Genomic DNA, 21,978 nt, shown 5'->3' with positions numbered 1-21,978 from the left:
GACCACCTTATAGGTTAAATAAAGAAGTTATTGATAATTGCTTATAAAGTTTTGGAGTAATTTGTACTGGAAACATCAGGGTCTGGGCTGAGAGATTTATATGAACCCTCAGATCTCAGACCTATGTTTGAGAAGCTGCCAGGTATTTGGTGGGGATAACTAACATTTAGAAACCATAGAGGATGACTATTCATCATTTAAAACAGCGTGTCACTTTTCAGCTCCTGGGCTATAGGTATTACTTTGCTCACATTTTCCTACTTTCCTAAAGTGATTCCAACACATCTCTTTATTTGTTTCTTCTCTCTAGGTTATGAATGCCTTCCAGGGAAAATTTATGTTTTATTCACCTTTGAATCCCCAGTGACTGGATGACTTTATGTACACAACAAATATTAGCTGAATGAGTTAAGAAAAAATTTAATCTTTGGAAAAATTAAGGACACAAATTCATGTGTGTGACAGGTAGAATTTATTATTTACAATCTGATTTTAAAAATGTTTTAATACATTAAACCGCTAGTGATCTGGAGCAACCTACAGGCTGTGCTAGAAGATCTTCACTGAAATATATCTGTAAGAATCTCCACTGAAGGTTCAGATTATATTTCATGTTGAAAAGTTAAAAAAAATTCTGGATCAAAAGTAAAAGACTTTTTTTTTACTTTGTATCAATCTTTTGGGCATATATACATTTCTTTTCTCCTAAGTTGTTTATAAAAATATATCAAATATCTGTAAGATATCTAAATTTTCTAAAATTTAAACAGTATTTTATTTTATTGGGAGAGAGAGGATTTGTGAACATGATGACACTAGGTGGTTTAAACTGTAGCCTGAAGAGACTAACAATTCATATCCATTCAAGTAAGAACCAAGTAACCAATTTTTTATAAAGCTATCAGTAATCAGCTTCATCTGGTGACTATAATTTCCCCTCTAAAATTCTAATCATACTTCAAAATAAGCAGAAAATAGCCAGAGAATTCTAAGACAGAAAAAAAGATCTGATATACATTACTGCTTATCCAATAACAGGCAGTCAATAAGTATTTGTGGAATGAATGAATAAAAATAAAGATCTTATGTTATAAAGCAGGGGTAGGGATAACAAAGATGTCAGGCCTCTACACTGCTCTCTACTGCAGACGTTTATAGTATAATAGGGGAGGAAAGCAACGGTGTAAATACCTTCAAATTATGACAGTTCAAAATAATTGCCACCAGAGTGGTATAATTGAGGAGCTATGCTAAAAAATATCATTATGTATTATTATGATAAAAAAGCACATGTACAGAGAATAACACAAAGTAAAGTAAGTATGGTTCCTATTTTTTAGGACCATTTTGAGTAAAATTTCTCATATATAATTATTACCAAAGAGCTGTAAGGAAATAAGGCATGTGTAGTAAGGTACATGATGACTAATCATTTGGGACCACAGGAGGGAGGCATATGGCCATGCTGGGCAAGTAAGGAGGGCCAGTGGAAAAAAAAGTTAAAACAACCTTCCTTCTGCTCAGCTCCCATTATTCATCTGTATTAATCATCAAGGATCCTATATTTCCCCTTCTCTATGCTCCTCACTAAAAATGATTAGTTTGAAAACTAGAAAATGAGGAGCACAGAGTTCCAAATAAGTCCATTCTTTCTTGGAATAGGATCATAGCTTTACTATTTTAACTTTAGGCAGCCTTATCTGCAAATCTTTCAGATACAATGTATCAAGTGAAAGCATGTGTGACCAGGTTGCTTTCTTGGTCATGCATGGGAAAACAGAAGTCAAAGGTGAAAAATGCTAGGTATGTTGTAACTGTAAGGCCATCTCTGATTTAAATATGGTGTGTACTTCCTAGTTAGAATCCACTTCATTCAAATTTTCTAACTTCTTAGAAAAAAAAAAAATTGAGGTGAGATTTTCCCCAGAATGTATATCTAAAGAGTTTTTAATCCCTGAGGAATAAGGAGTTGATTTTATATAAGTCATGTTAAAATTTTTTCCAGGGTTACTTCAATGAACAAGTCAGAGCACACCTCCTGGAAGGTCCCAACCACCACTACAAGTAGGGAGCTAAAGCAACCAGAGTCACAACAGAGAGTACACAACACATTCCAAAAACACCTCCTGAAGGGCCAGGCCCTGGACAGTGTGTGACCCCTTTTTAATATAGTAGTGGTCACAGGTGCAGAACACATAGCAAGCTATTATATAAGTAATGTTAGTAGGGAGCATTCATCGAAAAAAATTAATCCTTGAATGATTCCAATTTGGCAAAATCTGACATGATAAAAATTACATGTGATTCAAAAGGGTTTCCATAAATCATTAAAGAGCTAAAATGCTACTTATTGCTCTTACCTATCTTTGGAAATTTTAGAATACTGTTTAATGTCATGCTTCGTATTGTTGCATTAGAAGCACATCAATGTAATTCCATTAGAAGCACATGACAGGCACAGATCAATTATAAAGATTCAAAAGCTATCAAGTAAATCAAGTAATTTTCATAACCCAAAAGTCTATGAAAAGAAGTAGAAGTTCTCATATGAGACATATGTTCTTATGTCAGTGTAAGAAAAGAACTCTTACCATAAGTCGGGGTGCTTTCTCGTCTTCCTTGACTACTGGATCTTCCTTTTTCATATTCATAGCAATACAAGACAGTATCTTCCTCAACAATATTAAACCTCTTTCGATATTCCTGATCCAGAAATGAATTTGGTGATTCAGATCCCTTATGCACCGGCTTGCCAACCATATGTCCTCTGAGGTCTTCACAAGGAAGGTTTCCTTTTTCATCCCTAAAAATAGGGAAATGTAAAGGAGAAGAATGTAGGGAAGTGTTAGGGTGGTAAAATGGCAGAGAGGTTCTAAAAAAGTAGTCATATCCTTTCCATACAATGTGTCCTCTAATCTTTTCAAACTTTCTTTGAGGCTTCTAGGGCAGTTTTTAATTATTGCTATATTGCAAGAAAATAAATGCTGAGGATCAGAGAGGTTAAATGACTTGCCTAAAGGTCACACAGCTAATAAAGGACAATGCTAGACATGGGCCATGGATCTTCTAACTCGTGCTCTCGTCCATTTTCACTGTACTATGTCATATAAAGAAAATCATCTTGGCACATAAATTACTTTTAGGGCTCAAGACAGTAGGTATAAGGTAAACATTGCTAACAACATACCTTTCTTCTGCCACTGTAACTAATTGATTCATAGTAACATTAGCACTGCTTAAAAACAAAGATGTGTTTAAGAACTACCACCTCTGTAACAATATTTGCAGCCTTAAGAACCAAATTAACATGATATAAACTGATACTGTAAGAATTTCAAACAGCTTGTTATTAATTTAAAATAAACCTTACTGAAAAGAATTACTTAGAGTATTTAAACTCTATGCATCTCATTTAATAGTAAAAATATAAATTCACAGAACTAATTCTAAATGGATAGATCAAAATTTCATTACACATCAGCAACATTTCTTGTGAAAAGAGAGTAGAGAAACCTGATAAAATATGGAATTTAAGATGATGGCAAGGTGATTTTTTTTCTGTAGTATTCTAAAATAGAAAAATACAATAATTTATGGGATCCCTAAAACTGTTACTGACATATAGTATTACACAGTCCAGGCAATTGGGCCCCTTATGAGTGGTATTTTGGTAGAAATACTCCATTAGGATGGGCTAAATTGAACCCTGTTTATTTTATGATGTTTCACTGACTAGCTATGAACTCTTTGTTAGAAAAGCCTGTCTTCTAGAACACAGCTATGAATGTAAATGCAATATTTTCTTCTCTTGAAGGTCATTAATTTTATTTCCTACCACTTCTTAATTGTTTCCAGTTCTACACTGAACAGTGCCATGAATGCTAAAAAAAATTAATTTTATGTTAAGTACCAAGACTTAAATCTTAAATCAATAGAATAAAGTAAATTATAACAAGAAAGATAAAAAGAACAAAATTTTAATTTACACTATGTCTTATAAAATGGTGATGAGCTTATAAATCTAATGTCAATTCAAAAAGATGAGTTATGTTTCAACAAGAACACTATACTTCCATACTTTCATACTATGGTACAGTACACTTCCGTAGGTATATGGGAATGTCTAGATTAGGTCTCTCCAAATGAGAACTACATTCCCAGTATTTGAAATATATCAAAAGTAGAATAATATTATTGTCAAGACTAACTGAATCAGCAAGCTGTCCCATGTATTTAACTCATCTGAAGTTGCGATTGTCATTTACATTGCTAATTCACTCTTCTACTTTTAAAAATAAAAGTATTGCTTATTGCAAAGTTGTAACTGGATAGCTAGGTCTTAGGCAACATGAAGAAAGCATATTAAAAAAATGCAGATAGAATTTTACTGACACTGCAATTAGCTTGAAAATAGCCCTAAGGAACTCGTGGCACTGGATTAAGGTTTTGCCTATCTATAAATGGGCAGACATTTCTATCAGGCCTGTTACGTGAATGTTAATGCAGCTGAGATCAGAAGGTGATTCAGCCCTAGTTAACTCACCATGCTCTATTTATATGGATATTCCTGTGGCAGAAAATTGGAAGGGCTGGTATTATTTACTCTGTAATGATATGAAAGGAGGGACTCATACCAACAAGGAAGATTTATTAAAGCATGTATATATGAAACGAATACAAATAAAGCTGAGTTAAGAAATGTATGCACCAAAAACAATTTTTGCAGTAGAATGAAGTAATACATGCATTGCGTATATAAAGTATGTGCCCATTTGCATGTGTATCTCTGTATGTGTGCTTGTATGTATGTACTTACATCGTGAGTCCCTGAATAACTCAATGTATTAATTCGTTCTGCTGTACAGATTGAAGGAAAACTTTTCTTAATGTTATGTATGTAATAAATCTACACTTTTACTCTGAAAAGGATTTAAGGAAATGGATGAAAAGTCAGAACACTGCTTTAGTGGACTTTCTTTACATTTAATGGCTCAGAGTAAAATTAATGAGAGAAATTAGTGCTTAAACTTCAGAGTTGTGCAAAGACCTACAAATTCTTGATTTTTATCATAGAAAAAGAAATTTGGTTAAGTATGTAATGCAGTATATACTATGAAAATGAAACTGCATATAGTCACAAGACATATAATAGAAAACTGATGAATTTTCACTCACTCTACATACATGAGTGTCTTTCAGAGAAAAAGGTACTTCTTCTGGAATAAATGTGTTTAAAGAATGGTAATTACATGAAAAAAATTCTATGTAACTTGACAGCTAGCCCTGACATTTTTATGTATTTTTTGGTTTTAAGATGAGAAAGCTTTTATTATTTACAATTAAATTAACACTAAAATGCCTATCCTACATAAACAAAATTTTTTACTATATGAAGAAACAAATGTTCAGATGAGTTACATTAGGTGAACCACATTAAACATCAAAATGAGAAAATGGGACAAAAGTTCTGGGGCTGTATCTATGGAAAGAATGACAACTGCAACAGTTTTATGGCCATAACTTCAAGTCAAACCAGAAAATGCAGATAATTTATACAGGCTGGTGTAAAAAGGGACTCTGATGCATGCATTGTTCCGATTGTGCTATATCAAACTATTGTGTAACTTGGATAACTAATAATTTGACTCAAAATATAGTTAGAATATTCCATTAAATTATACACTAGACTAAGAATCAATTAAAGTGAGATAACACCTCTAATTATGAATTTTCCTGAAGAGTATGAAGCAATACTGATAAAACAAATACCACCATGTTGATACTTGAACTTCTTATATTTTTAAGTATTTTTAAATAGCATGTTCAAACTTTTCATTGGTCTCAATACATTGCCGTAATCATAAGGCCACCACACTGAGAGGACAGAACCCAATTACTTTATTCTTGTCTTCTGAAGCGTATTTTAAATATTTTACGTCTAGGAAATATTTTCTTTATCATAAGTTCCTCCCTACTCAAAAGAAAAGGAAAAAGCATGAAAAAACTGCAGAGATTTGATAAAAATAATTTTCTGATGTTTATCTGTACATGTAGCCCTTGGAATAAGGTCTCTTAAATAATCATTTGCACTGAAATTAAAAATTTTTCCAATTAAAATGAAAACAAACCAAAAAAGTCACTATTCAAAACACATATTTTTATTGCTCCTCATGCAGGAATATTCAGAAAGTCTGACACTATCTTAATAGAATTAAAATGCAACTTGCGTTTGACTAGGATATCAAATGAATCTGTACATCTAATTATAAATTTAACATAAGACTATAAATTATATACTTGAAAGACTTGTGAAATGACAGCTCAGTAAGTTAAATCTTCTCATAAACCATGTTCCCACAGCTACATTTAATTCTAAAAATTAAAAACTAAAATGTTTATAAAATGGACTACAGTTTTATTACCAGACTATATAGTATTTGCAGACACACCATGTCATGTAGCATTTAAATCATAAAATGTCAGTGCCATCATATCTTAGAGAATGAAACATTAGGTGCCCTAAAGAATGATGAAAATTAACACAAGATATTTCAGTTCTTTTATATACTGAAGAAATTTAATATTAAGTGTGGCTTGAAAATAAGAGACCTTAATCTACTGTTTTTGAATGAATGCACAACTAATTTAAAAATGGAACCAAATTCTTTGTGATTGGTACTAATTATCCCCATTTAGTGTGGGCCCCTTTCCATAATTTTTGTATTCCATGAGGCTGGGTATCAGAATGCTTTTGGAGAGAATGCATTATGGCACAAAGTTGTATTCTTTCACACCCGCCAGGAATTTCAAATAGAAATCTGGAAATGAAATGGAGATATAGCCTCAAGAAATCTAGAAAACAGACTTTAAAGGCAACTCATTCTCTTGCAAATTGTCTCTACTTCCTGACAGAAACATTAATGAACTGATCAGGTAGAAACTGTAGATACATAAGTATTAGGGGAAACAATATTCTCCCTTCTCATCATCTATCTCCCCCCACCAAAAGTTCCCTCACTGCATACATTTAAGAGGGCATAAAAGTTATCTGTAACTTTCTCTTTTAGAAAAAAAAATGTATGAAATGCTTCAAAGTAACTTGAGATTTCCTGGGGCTTCTTAGCTAAAGACCCTCGCTTATTCCTTCCTTATTAAAATAATCCTAATTGTTATTTAACATTACTTTCCTATTGTTTTCTATCATATGACATGTTTATGAGATATTTAATGCATAGTGTTTAATACAGATTAGTTATTGTTATTATTATTATTAACCAAAACGCATTCTCTACAATGCAACAATTTTCCAGAATGTGTTCAGAATTCCTATCTAAGAAAATATTCAAGGTGTTCCCTGAGAATTTACTTCACAGTTTACATACGGTTAGGTTAGTCTCTGGATAGAAGTTGCTCACAGCAACATGATAGTTGGTACTGTACCTGGGAATATATGGTTCTGCAGGAGGAGGGGGGATGTAGAGATCCTGGAGAGCAGAACTGTCTCTTTTAGTTGGTGTACTGATGGTGCTGGAAGGCGTGGCAACGCTGCTTGTGGGACTTCTAGGTATAAGAGGCTGGTTAAAATGAAAAAGAAAATACATACACACACAAACAACACACAAAACAACAACAACAACAACAACAACAACAACAACAACGACATATAGTTATCATTTTAAAATTATCTATTTCTGCAAAGTTTCTGAACTTGGCTGAAATCAAGAAGCACGTTATTTAGCACATCGATATTCCTCTGAATGTCCAAAAACAAGTAATTTATTATTTTAGAGGCTTCGCTTAGTTCTCAACTCACCTTATTCTATGGCATAACAACGTAAAAGCTATTTATAAGGTAAAAGCACCATGCAGTGTTTCATAATGGTAAGATTTGTTTTATAGTCAGAAACTTATTTAAATCAAATTTGCTTTGTTGGAATCCCACCTTTGAAAGAAAGATAATAAAGAGGAACTTTCAAAAGAATTAGCTCACTCACATCCTGACTGATATACAAGAAAGATGTTTCATTTTTTTCCCAAAAAGATACACCATACTCTTTAGTTAGCAGAATGTCACACATTCTCAGAAAAGGTTACAAAAATGGAGGATGAAAGGCCAATACAAGAAAATACTTTCTTTTTTTGTATTTTGTTTTTTTAAATATAAACACAATGAACTGTCCTCTCAAGGTCATTTATGGTACATCTTCAAAAGTATGGTGACTAGTGGAACACAATCGTTTCATCCTTCAGAGGTACACACATTTGTCACTGTTTAAATAATGTTTAGATACAGATCTATAGATTCCATTTTCATGCCTGCTTAAGTATTAAATACTTTTAAAAATTAAGATAGCATGTATACTGAATAAAGTGATACATCAGGATGCATTAACTTAAGACCACTCCCAATTCTAAGCTTCACAGCATTTGAAAATGATCTTGTGGATCAAAAAATTATTCTAAAGTGAGACTAAAATTCACAAATTTTCATGTTTATCTTACAGATCTTACTGATTAGCTATGTATACAATAACAATAAAAATAAGAATTTTGGTGCAATTGCAAACACAAACGTAATGATCACAAAATGAACTGTATCTTCACATGACAAGATGTTGCCATTTTAGCCAATATGAAAACACTTTTAGCAAATCTATATAGACCCGCAGTTCTATTACTTTAACATGTATTGCTGGACAAAATGGCATATTACAACTATTTAATATTGTGACAATGCTTTTGTACAGATAAGCAAAATGTTCAAAAAACCAAGCATAAATACAATGTACAATGTAGGCCACTGGGGAAGGCTACACAGTTTATGATTCAGTTCACAGTTTTTGACCTTCCTTATTACACAGCTCACCTTAACAGGTTGAAATCACACATCCTGCCAAAATGACGGTTAAGTTTTAATCTATGTGAAATAGAAATTAAAGAGAGAGAGAAGGGAAAAAAATTGATAACTTATCTGGGGACTCTACAATATTCTATCTTCTATGATGTAAAAAAAAGTCAGATATTTTACATGTTTAGGAATTTTGAAATATTATGAAAGTATGCAGTAGACTTATGTTTAACTATGCTGATTTTGAAATACTGTCCACTTAAATTATATGTGTCTTTTAGAAACAAAAATCTTGGCAGTGGGAAATTATTAGATTATATAGGCAATCAAGAATCATTTGTATGGATGAACACCATGAAGCCTGAGGAAATGAAGAATTGTATTGTTTCTAGTGATACCTCTACAATAGATCTTTGAATTAATGATAGGTTCTTTAGATAAGTCTTTAGACACACTATATATATAGTCACTGTGATATGACTATAATTGCTTTTCATCAGGACATCTTGGTATTAAATACAGATGACATAAAAAAAGTCTGACTAAGTTTCATTATTATAGAAATATAAAGAAAACCCCATTATTCAGTGCATTACTTTCCAAAACTGTCTAACAGATGTACTGTGAGAGAAAAACGTATATTCAGTATGCTTTTTAAATGCTCTAGTATCTTTTATTTTAAAATATTCTAATACTGCAAGTGAAATTAAAAACAAGTTCTAAAAACACAAACAATTAAAAAATAATCTAACAAATTTTTATTCTTTTTCTTTTGTTTTAGGGTCACTATTTCTATTCTGAAGACCTCTCTCTCCTTTTATTTTACCATCAATAGAACTAAAGATAATCTTTCTTGGTTAGTACCTATTTCTGCCTTCCCTAAACAAAGAGGAAGAAAGGAAAAATGGAAGGAACAAAGGAGAAACAACAGTGGTTACAAGTGTATTTTAAATAGCTGTGAAGTGTGAGGTAAATATGAACAGAATATTTTATTTTGCCTAGACTACTACTAGGATTCTATCCAAATTATTACCAGGATTATTTAGGGTACTTGTGCCTTTCCCCTTCCAGTAAACTTAAATATTAGCCTTGTCAGCTTCCTTCAAATTGCTATTTTCTCTAGGTTTCTATTTTCAGGAAAGAGTTGCTATTAATATCATCAGTTAGCATGATTAGCTAAATTAGCAAATACACAGAAGAAAGACTCTTAAATAAGTTTAAATGGATAACAGGTTTGATTGTGCCAGCTGGTTCAATAAATTGAATTGGTTAAAAAAACACAACTTATTCTTTCAAAGAAAATGGAAATTAGTTAATCCTATTGTTCAATTCAATTGGCTAGTTATTGTATTAACTGATAAATCATAGAAAACATTTCAAATGGTTTATCATGCAGATATCATCTGGATAATCAGAATGCTTTGTACCAAATGAAACACACAGTAAAGATTAAATATATTTGGCATATTTTTGTCTATTCATTGTGTTACTTCTGTCAAGCTAATCCACACTAAAAAAGTAAACATTGTTTTTGAGAATCTTATTTTAAAAAATACACATTAAGCAGTGAGAAAATAAAGTATGGTAAAATAGAAACTTCATGGGAAAATGGCAATAGCTACTTAACGGAAGAGGACGTCTTTGTGATAATTTAAAATTATAATCTCTTAAAAATTTTTCTACCTTTGAACAAGAACTGAAAGAATACAAAATTAAATGATTAAAAGAATGAAAAAAAGGCATTAAAGAGCATTAGAAAGATAGGCAAAATTTGACTAAATCAAGCGCAGAATAAATGATGCTATTAGCTGAAATCACCAGCAAGAAATTCCTAGTTGTAACAAGTGGCATTAAAATTACAACCACCACCAATAACAATTTAAGTGTGTGGAAATACCCAAAAAGTGACAAATACAGCTTCCCTCAGATCAAAAAAGGACTTCTCTCGGCATCCAATTCAAATTTTAATATACATATTTCTTAGTTTCAGGAAAAATATCCAAATATGTTGGCATGAAAATGCAGAAAGATAGCTTCTCCCATCTTGACAAAATTTCCTTTCAATAATTGTTCATAACATTGTAAAAGAGCAGTTACCACTGCACTAAGAAGAATTTCCAATTTAAGGCAAAAAGTAGAAATAAAGGGTAATATTTTTTATCTTACCATTTTGCTACTTTGCTACTTTGTCTATATTGGCAAATATGGAAAGAGAATTAAGAATTATCATCATTTAAATACAAGGTTATTTTAAGGCTGCATCTTGTTACTCAAGTAAGCATGAAGCTTCTGTATACCTTGGTCGACTACAGTATGTAATCAAGTATGATATGGATCCATTTTGGATTCTATGCAAACAGGTTTATTTCCTGGAAGAGTCTTGCCAAAATATTTAGTTTTCATATATAAATGGTCCTACTGACCTAAAGCTCTCCTTTCACAGATCCAGTGAGGCTCCATAAGGGAAGAGGCATTTGCATGTATGTCATTACTCTGCTAAAACAGCTCTGATAGATAAGTGGGGGCACAGGCATGCATCTCTTAAAATATCCAGGTTCTAAATAAAATGATCATATGCATCTCTTTAAATATACATTGATAAACTTAAGTCAATTACTGATAACTTGCTACATCAACAGGACTACTACTAGAAATCTACTAGGTAAGACATACGTACATTTTTTCATATTGTCAGTTTGAACTACATAAAATACTTTCAAATTGTATCCTACAATATGGTACGGCACAAATCTTCCTCTGAATCATGTGTGATGACTTTAGTAATAATACCCTACTCATCCAGTTTAAAAAGCATATGAAAGATTGTGATTAATGTAAAATAAAGTTTTCAGCCTTTGTAAGGGATCACTGAGATCTCATTTTAAATCCTCTGATGGCTCAGGTCTTTCCCTTGTGTCCCCAATTCTAACACGTGAGCACATCTGGAAGGTATACCTCTGAAACCCCTACGGTCTTAAAGATTATGAGAAAAGAACTTCCATACTTAAACTACATTTTACATTGAGGTTTTACTTGAAACATTTTTCATTTTAACAACTTGTGGCAAGCTTATCTTAATTTACTTGTCCTTCTGTCTGGTAAGTGACCTGGCTTTCATAGAGCTATAGAAAGTCTTGAATGATACCAGTGACATAAAGACAGCCCCAGCATTAAAGATTAAAACAGTGTGTTACACATTATGTGGTTACGTCTAAAATTCACTACTGCAAAGATCACAAAGAGCTTACTTTGCCTTTCGGGGGGAACAGACCCATTGAAATATGCATGATTACATCAAGTATAAAACCTGGCCATTTATTTTATTCACTCTTGGGAATAAGCACAGACTCAGAGGTATCACAATACCCCATTATTCTAGCACAGAACATTCACACAAGTCCTTACTCAGTTCAAACACATTTTTATTATAATTACCAACATAAGTACCAGAATATTGTTTATGTTAGCAACTCTGTTCTTAATCATCTAAACACTCCAGAGAAAATGTATGCTGGATTTTGGGAGGCAAGACAATGCATACATGTTTCTTGACCATATAAAAAATGCTAGATATAATTTGGAAAATTTGGGGCATACTTTTCCCTGGGAAAATTTTTTTAAGTAGTAACTTATCTGAAGGAAGTCTAAGCAAAGGAAATGCATGTATTTAAATTCTCCTACTCTGTGTTTTCACAGTTTTTTCTAGGATCTAAATTCATAAATACAAAAGATTTGAGTCTTCTTTTATAAACACGTAATCTTTCCTTTCCTATAAGACCACCAAAAAAACAAACATTTTTTCCTGACCATTAATGTGATCAGGAAACCATATCTGTATAGGTTTAAAAATACAAGATATACAAGAAATATAGACTTCACAGTCACACTACAAAATGGCTTTATCCACTGAGTCATCATATTTTGCACATTGTACTGAGACTACTACGACTGTATTTACTCTTGTGCTGTCCAGACTTATTGGCATAGTTAATACTGCAACATTAAAACTGGACTTCCAATTTTTTCAAATTACAGTAAACATAATTTTTAGAATATTAATTAAAGAATAAAAAAGTAAAGAATAAAGAAAATAAAAAATAATTTTTGCATTTTAGGTGATCATTTGTAGTCAGTGTAACACTTGAAAGCATTTGGCTGAAAAACACAAATGCCATTTAGATACTTTAATTAATTTGCTTAAACACTGCTGACCAAAAATTTGATGTGACAATTGCTTACAGCTATTTACTAATTTGAGCATGTAAAACATATAATTGTTTCTGCCTCTCAGTCAGCACAATTACATTTTCAGTTAAGATTTATTTTTTTTCTTTAGTGTCATACCTAATATTGGTTATCTTCCTCTTCAAAAAATGCTTTTAAAACAAAACTCTCAGAAACATAAATTTTGTTAGTAATGGATTTTTCAGTCACCCTGACCCATAACTTTGATATTAAAATAAATTTTATTATTTCTCATGTTTTGGTTTTTACAGAATGAGTTTAACTATTCATATCTGTAGGTATTTGAAATGTAACACAATCAATTAAGTGTTCTTCAGGTGTTACACCAGTTGATAGACAAAATCGACTGTTATGACTATTTGCTTTCCATTTCTTTTTCTGCTCAAAGTTAAATATCCTGTAAAAATGGCATCAAGGTAATGCTAAGCAATAAAATTTTAAACGAAAAGCACAAAACCACACAAGAAAACTACCACATGGATGTATGAGATTTATGGATCAGAATGCAGTTTAGGAACATAATTCTAATGATACAGCTTGATATTATTTCTTATAAAAATGTGTTTAATGAAACCTTTATCAGTATGTTGAATTCCAACACTAATTATAGTGATCATTTGAGATGCATTCCTACCAAAAAAGCTGGGTTCTTTAATGGTTTCAAAAATGCTGATTCTCAGTGATGATTTCAATCAACATTCTTGGTAGTATCCAGTTAATTCTCCCGTGCATCTCTTGTAAGAAGAAAATGACACCACCTACACATGCTTGTGACCTATGCACACTAACGTAAAACCACAAACACCAAAAATATACCTTGAGATTTATCCAGAGTTCCCTGGGATTTTTTTTTTCATTAAATTGTTAAGAACTTGACCATAAGCAATCACCAAGCTCACCAAAATGCAGGACATGAGAAGTGCTACTAAGAACATGTTTTTAAAAACAAGTTATTGGAAAGCAGGGAATCCCTGATTTGCTCTCATAGAATAAAAGATTTTATCTCAGGTAAAACATCTCTACTATTTATAAATGGGTGCAGATGACAACAGAATTCAACTCCAGATTAAATCTGTTCACAGTATTTGACTAAGGTATCTTTAAGTCTTTCAATTTCATTGTAAAATATTTGACAAATCAGGAATTTTAGAAGAGCTGCCAAATTTCATGAAATGTACTCATGAAATTGCTCTGTGAGCATGAAGTTTAGTTGTATGCTTTTGTTTATTTTTATTTGTTTATTTTGCTATTATTTCATAAATAATTTTCAAAAGAAAATCCAAATCTAAATTCATCATTGCAGTTGATTATTAATAGAAGTTACTATCCTTTCAAAATATTTTTTAGGAATAAAACTTCTTTCATTACAATGTGGTATTCCATAACAATCTTCTACCTTAGGGTCGATAAGGTTAAATTTTGTGTAGGTACAAATTATTTCCTTAGTTTAAAAAATAATTATTCCTTACATTAGAATAAAGTTGTTCTTTTTTTTTTTAATTTTTTTTTCAACGTTTATTTATTTTTAAGACAGAGAGAGACAGAGCATGAACGGGGGAGGGGCAGAGAGAGAGGGAGACACAGAATCGGAAACAGGCTCCAGGCTCTGAGCCATCAGCCCAGAGCCCGACGCGGGGCTCGAACTCACGGACCGCGAGATCGTGACCTGGCTGAAGTCGGACGCTTAACCGACTGCGCCACCCAGGCGCCCCAAGTTGTTCTTTTTTAAGGTACATGTATTAGTGTCTGTTTCCACACTACATAAGCTTTGCCATATTTTATTTGAAAATGCTAGTAGGTAAGCCTGGTAGAGAAGAAAAAGTTGAAATAGACATATCAAATTAAACAAAGTACATAAATTATTTCTTTTTGTAATATCTAAATAATTCTTAGTAGAATGTTAGTATGCCCAATGAAAAAAGAAATAACCTAAGGTCCAATTCTTCAGGTGTGAACACTGAAGATTTATACTTAAGTGAGTTAATGGGGATTTTAGTACCAACGTATTTGTACACATACCAGAAGCAAGAATACAGTAAGACTGGTACTTATGTCTGCATAGAGGGTTATTCCTACATTAAGCATTTTATTTCACCTCAGGTCCTTTCTCAGCCACTAGGAAAAAATATGTGGCCTCAGGCAAAGTCACAAAGGAATCACAAACTGCCTGTAAGACCTTCTTATCTCATGATTTCTTTGACATTTCCTCCTCTGGAGGCAGTTTACTTTTAATCTACAGATTCTGGTACCATCCGGTTTTGTCCATCTTTGGTTAATCTACAGTTTAAAAATTCTGACCAGGTAGGTCCCATTATGCTTCCAGTGTCTTAGTATTTTAGAGTAGGCCAAAGCTGTACGATCAAGAAACAACTCTGTATTGGTACAATTTCAGGTCTTCAAAATTTCAGGGATATTTGGTGGTGGTGGTGGTGGTATAGTATGTTAGAGGACTTATCCATTGCTCTTTAACACCAAGATGTTGTGTTACCACTACTACGAAGTATTTAAAACTAATACTCTTCCTTTTGCTCTGTAAAAGGTCAACCACTGAAGCAATTTGTAAAGAAACAGAAAATAAATCCCCCACCTTCCCAACAGCATTGTTTATCGTTAAGGAGTTGAGCTTTGACAATACATTTCAGTTGAACTAAGTTCAGCTGAAATAACAAATTTACAAAAATGTTGATACATATAAGCACTTATGGAAATGCTGATTTTCTTTTTTTCTGACTTCAGCAATCTGAAACAGTAAATTTATACTGAGAGTAACTGAACAGACAATGAGGAATAAATATAATTAGTGATCTGGTGAGGCATATTTCTTGGCAATTAGGAATGGACCTAGAAACAGTGTGCTAGTAACCTATTATAATTATAATTTTAAAATGATGTGGGATAATTTAAAAAATTAAAGTCTTTGTTCTCCAGCACTGAATATACACATCAAATGTGTAGCAAAAAAGAAATGTTGGTCTTTCAATTATTTCAGCATTTTATATAAAAGTGACTAACTGGATACTGTCATTACCTTAATTCTCCAGTTTGTGTTTGTGGAAAAGAATCTAAAAAGGGACCAAATTATCAATTTGTTTCCTAGAGATAGTCCCTCAGTGTCCATGGATCAACAAGAAAACAGTGTCTTTTTTGGTGTTCAAGGTGAAATAGAAGGGATTAGAGAGAAGTTGTTAACTTTAACTACACATATACAGAGAAAAAACCTAATGGCTGAAATTGTGGGACTCTTCTTCAGTGTTCCCACTTCTCAGGATCTTTGAAGAAGACATGTCAATAGGAAAACTACAGGTGGAACAACAAAGCAACTTATAATACAGCAAGAAAATAAAATGATATGATGGTAAAGTCTGTTCTGCTTATCTATGATTTAATGAGTCAAAAAACATTAAACTCTGAACTTTAATGACATTAAAAATATTTGATAATAGACATATACTGCAAGTCAAATATATTTGGACATATTAATACAGTGTACATGTATTTATTTGAAAAATTAAATATTAACATCAACAATTTAAACACCTTAATGTTAGAACATTTTAACGTTTAATGTTAATAACATTTTATGTTATTTAAATATAATGCAACACTGAGGCCAATAAGTAGTAAAGTTTTAAACAATAAGAAATCATTATAATCTATAAGGCCATTCATGTGTAATGGAGAATTTAGGATTTTAGGGGAAAAAAATCTAAGAATGGTATAAGGTACTAATACAGGACTTAGAAATAATTTACAAAGCAGTGATAGCAATGGCACTTACATATATTGCTTTTCTTTTTAATCTGAACAATTGGCAATGTTCTAGTTCAACAGGCAATTAAGTTGTTAAAAAATTAGACTTCTAAGAAAGCTAATAGTTTCCTATTTTAAAAATGCATGTTTTGTGAAAGACAATTTCTTTTATGATGTGTTTAAAGATTATATTGACTGAAACAGAAGGAAACGTATTACTTCCTTGTCTTTCATTAATCAGAATCATATTTTTATAACTTCCTAGATACTCTGCTTCTTAACGAATGTCATTTACCAACATTCAGAGTAATATTTTAGAGTGGTTTCATGCTGAAGAAAAATGTAGAAATTCTAAAGCAATAACTTCCCTATTTTGCTACCCTACAGGGTGGAAAAGAAAAAAAAAGATCAGTCAGAAGGAATGTAGTAGGTACATTTTAATTACTAAATAAAACTTTCTTTACCTACTGTTTAGAAATAACTATTACTATCTTATGACTTGATTTAAAAGAATTCGACAAACTGTCATCTAGTTTCTTCAAAGTGTACGAGTATAACTTTGAAATAGAAGATTACATCTACAAATGAAACGTCTCTTTTCATCTCTATTCACATTTTGGTTTGAAATAACTTGTGTTCTTTTGTAATTATGCTTTAAATGTTTACAAATTAAGGCAGAGTTCTTTATCATTTGGGTTTTAGTTAGAGTAACTTACAGATTTCATCACATTAAGCCTATTAGGATAAGCTGTGAAGAGATAATTTCACAAACAAATTTTCAAAAGCATACAAGATTAATCCATATGCTGCTGAGATGAGGCACAATAAAGAAGCATTACGGAGATAATCTATGGCTAAAATGATGGTGTATGACTTATGATTAAGCTTCATTACCTGCAGAGCAAGGGGCTTCCATCTCATATTTTTCAGTAAAGCTGGTGCTGAGGTAAGCATGCTCTGAGGTCGCTTTTTCAAAGTTAAGATAACACCACTCGGGTCCTCTCGTAGTGCATTCACCAAATTTTTCAACTGCCACCCCACCTGGTAACCAGCAAAATCATTACAATAAAATTGAGGTACAGTATTCAAAGATTTAATGTTCTCCCCCTTTAATAAGATTAGTAAAAAAAAAAAAAAGAAAATCACATAATTGGTGTACCATCCTATCAATTTTAAGGAGATATATACTCAAAAGAAATTTTATCTCTGTATTGGTTAACCAACCATGTTATTGCATTAGAGTCCATGTTATTTATTATGAGATAACATAATGGACATTTACCATGTCAAAGGAGAGACTAAAACGGTATTCTACCAATGGAGTAATTTAGAGTTTAAAGAAATTATGTCATTATCAATGCTGTTCAAGGTCTAGATCCAAGCTCTGCTGACAAGTACAATTTAAAAATCCACAAGGACTTGGCAATGTCCTGAGCTTACAACCTATACCACATGCTTTCTCATCACCATCTTTTAGAGATCTGTGGTACAAGTGTCTCTAAATTAGAGTGACTTTATACTACCATTAGCTGGTACTGACAAACCAAGGCAACATTCTGATGCATGGAAGACAGCATCAGTAAAATCAATCCTTTCCCATGCTATAAGGATAAAAAAAAAATGACAACGTAACACTACTCCCATGCTGCGGCTATTGGACATGTGTTCCAAACAACCCTATAAACTTAAAATGTGCTGAATTTAATGAAGCCATTCTACTTGAATATCACCTCAAAACATAATGTATAATTAAATTGAAGTATTTGATAAATGTCCTGAAACCTGGCTCAACTGTTATCCATGTTAAATTACTTCACTCGTCATCCCTTTAAGCTTTTAAACATAGAATAATTTTAGTTTGCTTCAAGATGGACTAGTTATGCAGTTATCAGGTAACTGAAATCCTCTAACTATGCTTTAAAGAAACATATTAAAAATAGCTATGATTCCAAGATTAAAAAAAACACACACTTCACACTTAAAAGAGAGAACCTTTTATCCCAACTTTAATGGATTAGAAATTTCCAGGATGTTATATAAATACATTGGATCAAAATTTATCCTGGATTACAAGTGGGATTTAGCAAATCATCTGAACAGTACTGTAGTTTTTCCTAGGCACCCAAGTGTAAGGGAATGGGTGCCTTTGCCTGTTATTCATCATGTTTTTTGCTGGGAAGATAATGATCAAGCTGAAAAGAATAAGTACTTCTACCAAAAGAACCACAGATCCTGAGACTATGATGAAGAGGTACTCTGGATGGCAGCTACTGTAGGATAATGGGTGACTCTGGCTTATCTAATGAGTGGGCATTCATTTAAATCATAACCTCTTTTGCAGCTGAATGGAGTGATGGTGAAGAGAAAAAGGACAGAAAAGAGGTGAGATGTTACAATGCTTAAAAACTCAGGGGTCTCAGATATGAATCAAAGTGATCATTATGATACTTGCCTAACACGAATAAGAGGCTGCCAGTTAAAAAATCACATTAATGCAGATCACTAAAGTAATGAAACTGGTCAAATATCTCCCATTACATATAAGTGAGGATTATTATGTGCCCAAAGGTATATTACATTGAATCTGATTTCTCTGATAGCCAACTAGTGTCTCTATAAGCCATTTTGATAAGCCAAGAGTCAAAGCAAAGTGAATTCAAATCCAAGTGTTCATTTTGCTTGTCAAAAAATATGTGAACAGATTTTTGAGTTCAAAGTTTGGATGGAGAAAACATACTGTTTATACAAAGAATTTATGAGCAAATTATTAATAATAACCACATTTTATCATTTATTTTTTTCAAAGAATTACTAACTATACTAAAGCATTGAATATGATGGCCATATTTTCCTTTCAGCATATGTATTCTCAACAACAAATTACACATTTCTATCCACCAATTTCTTTCCATTTTATTCTGATATGATCATGGTGACTAGTTGAAAATTTCTAAGGCTAGATGGCGTTTTCCTGTATAATATTCACTGTAATTTGATTCATCCTGTTCTTTTAAACTTTCTCTATGCTCTTTTTGAATATGAAATTCTCCAAAATGGAATTGCTTTTTCATGAGAAATTGGAATTGTTTATTGATGAGAAAGTAATAACTTTGTTAGAGTTTAATTTTATAGCTGAATGTTATTTAATGGCAGAAAAGTACATAATTTTAGTATTTTTTTCAGTGTTTTTCCAACTTTTTATTTAAATTCCAGTTAGTTAATATACAGAGCAATATTAGTTTCAGGTGTAGAATTCAGTGATTAATCACTTACATACAACACAAATTTTCTATGTTTTAATCAGCCTTCCCATTCTCACTGACATAACATTAGTAGTACTTTAAACGAAAGTAAACAAATATCCATGAAGACTCATTAAAGTATGTATCTCTGGCCTCCCAATTCTACTTCCACTACCACAAGGAAATGATTTGAATAAAAGCAGAGATAAATGTGTAACATGTGTGTCACAGTACTGTTAAAACCAACCAAAATTTGTACATTATGTAAATGTCCATTAGTAACGGAAATAAAAATTTTTATGTGGAAAAAAGTTCCAAGATAGCAAATGTAACTCAACTCTATTTTGTAAAAAAATTGTATATAAATGTAGAAAACATAGATATACAACAGCGCTAACAGTGGTTATGCTAAATGGAAGTAAGGACTGAAATATACATTTTCTTCTTTATACTTTTATTTTCTGAACTTTTAGTGATAAACACAAATCATTATAAACAACAAAATCAACAAAATAAATGGGTTTAGCCCATGAATATAATATTCCAGTTATAAAATAATGAATTTTATTAATTACTTAATGAGGACTGTTTGTTATGGAGGGACAATTTCCACAAAAAGTATAGAACTAGAAAGACAACACTATTTAAAAAAATGAAAGGTGGCAATGGGGTAATCATGTCTGCTGTTAATTATCCTTTCAGATGATTAGCAAAAAAGATTATTAGCAGTGCTTACTAAGTCAAGAATTATATTATCTGTTGATTTTTGATTCAATAAATGATTTCAGTAGATAAACTTAAGTGTTAAGTCAGGTTCATACGTTATTTACTGAATGGGAATGAAGCTGGCTAAGTAATTCACAGCCTATGTGTGACATTTTTTTTCTATGAACACGGGTAGGCTATAGCTGTATCAGTCCCATCCAGTGCTTGCTAGTTGCAACTAGATCTTTCATCTCTCATTCAAATAGTCCTTTTCCTTAGTCCTATCTGGAACTCTCTAATTTGGTTCATTTCTTCATTAGTTTCTATCTTGTCTACTACATACAATTCTTAACAATTGTACCCATTTATTGCATTGTACCATGTTCTATTGAAGGGCAAATATGACATGGTACTACAGTTCTGGGGAAAATGATTCCCATCTTTGGTTCTATGATATCCTAACATATCTTTAGCCATATAATTAAGTGTAGTGATTTCTTGAAATTAACTTATTTCTCTTTAACTGTTATTGAGATACTTATGGTTGACAGATTATAGGCGGTATGATAAAAAGAGGCAAGTATGTGAGTTACAACTTCAAGAAGTTTGGAGCCTCCATGTTGGGATCTAAAGGTAATGGTACACACATGTGAAAATAAGTAAACTATTCATTTTTCAAGATTAGTTTTTCCTTTTCTCATTTGTTTCTGGCTATAGTTTTAACATATTATGTGACAGACCCAAGAAACCATGTAAAGATATAAAAGTAATTTTAAAGAACGATTGTATTCTTTACATTGGCTGCAATGAAAGCCTTTTTGTACCAGGAGATGGAGCTTTGAAAGAAGGAAGAAGGGATCCTAGTGGTGGCTAACGCAAGAGACTAATCCACTAATATGGAAAGGCATTAAATAAGGTACAAAATTTTAAGAGATAAAGGGCTAAAGATACATATGAAGAAAAACATTCTAATAATTAAAGACATCCAAAACAGAATCAGCTAACTCGTGAAATAGTGAGCTCAACACCACGAGAAATGTTTCAATATTCTTGCAGAGGCTAAATGATTACAACAGATTTCCAAAGCCACGATACATTCCAACTCTAATGCACAGAATGGGTAGGAAAATGGAAATAAATGAAACAACAGATTAGGTACTGGCATATTCTCAGATTGCTCATTCTCCA

The 21,978-nt window shown here is 32.1% G+C and overlaps 1 protein-coding gene across 4 annotated transcripts in view; it reads right to left on the bottom strand.

The window, feature by feature from the left end:
* The window catches only part of CNKSR2 (connector enhancer of kinase suppressor of Ras 2), a 301,363-nt gene that overhangs the window by 105,835 nt on the left and 173,550 nt on the right, over positions 1 to 21,978 (bottom strand). For 2 of the 4 annotated variants that reach the window (XM_043570940.1, XM_043570941.1), the window contains exons 9-11: positions 17,738 to 17,884; positions 7,441 to 7,574; positions 2,592 to 2,803 (exon numbers count right to left, since the gene is read on the bottom strand). In XM_043570940.1, the coding sequence (XP_043426875.1) occupies positions 2,592 to 2,803; positions 7,441 to 7,574; positions 17,738 to 17,884 (493 nt within the window). The remainder of the gene's footprint in view (positions 1 to 2,591; positions 2,804 to 7,440; positions 7,575 to 17,737; positions 17,885 to 21,978) is intronic. The other 2 variants (XM_043570943.1, XM_043570942.1) reach the window with 1 other exon arrangement.

Source organism: Prionailurus bengalensis, chromosome X (genome assembly GCF_016509475.1).
Source record: "Prionailurus bengalensis isolate Pbe53 chromosome X, Fcat_Pben_1.1_paternal_pri, whole genome shotgun sequence".
NCBI lineage: Eukaryota > Metazoa > Chordata > Mammalia > Carnivora > Felidae > Prionailurus > Prionailurus bengalensis.
Note: the sequence above shows the minus strand (reverse complement) of the source record. Positions and strands in the feature narration are given on the sequence as shown.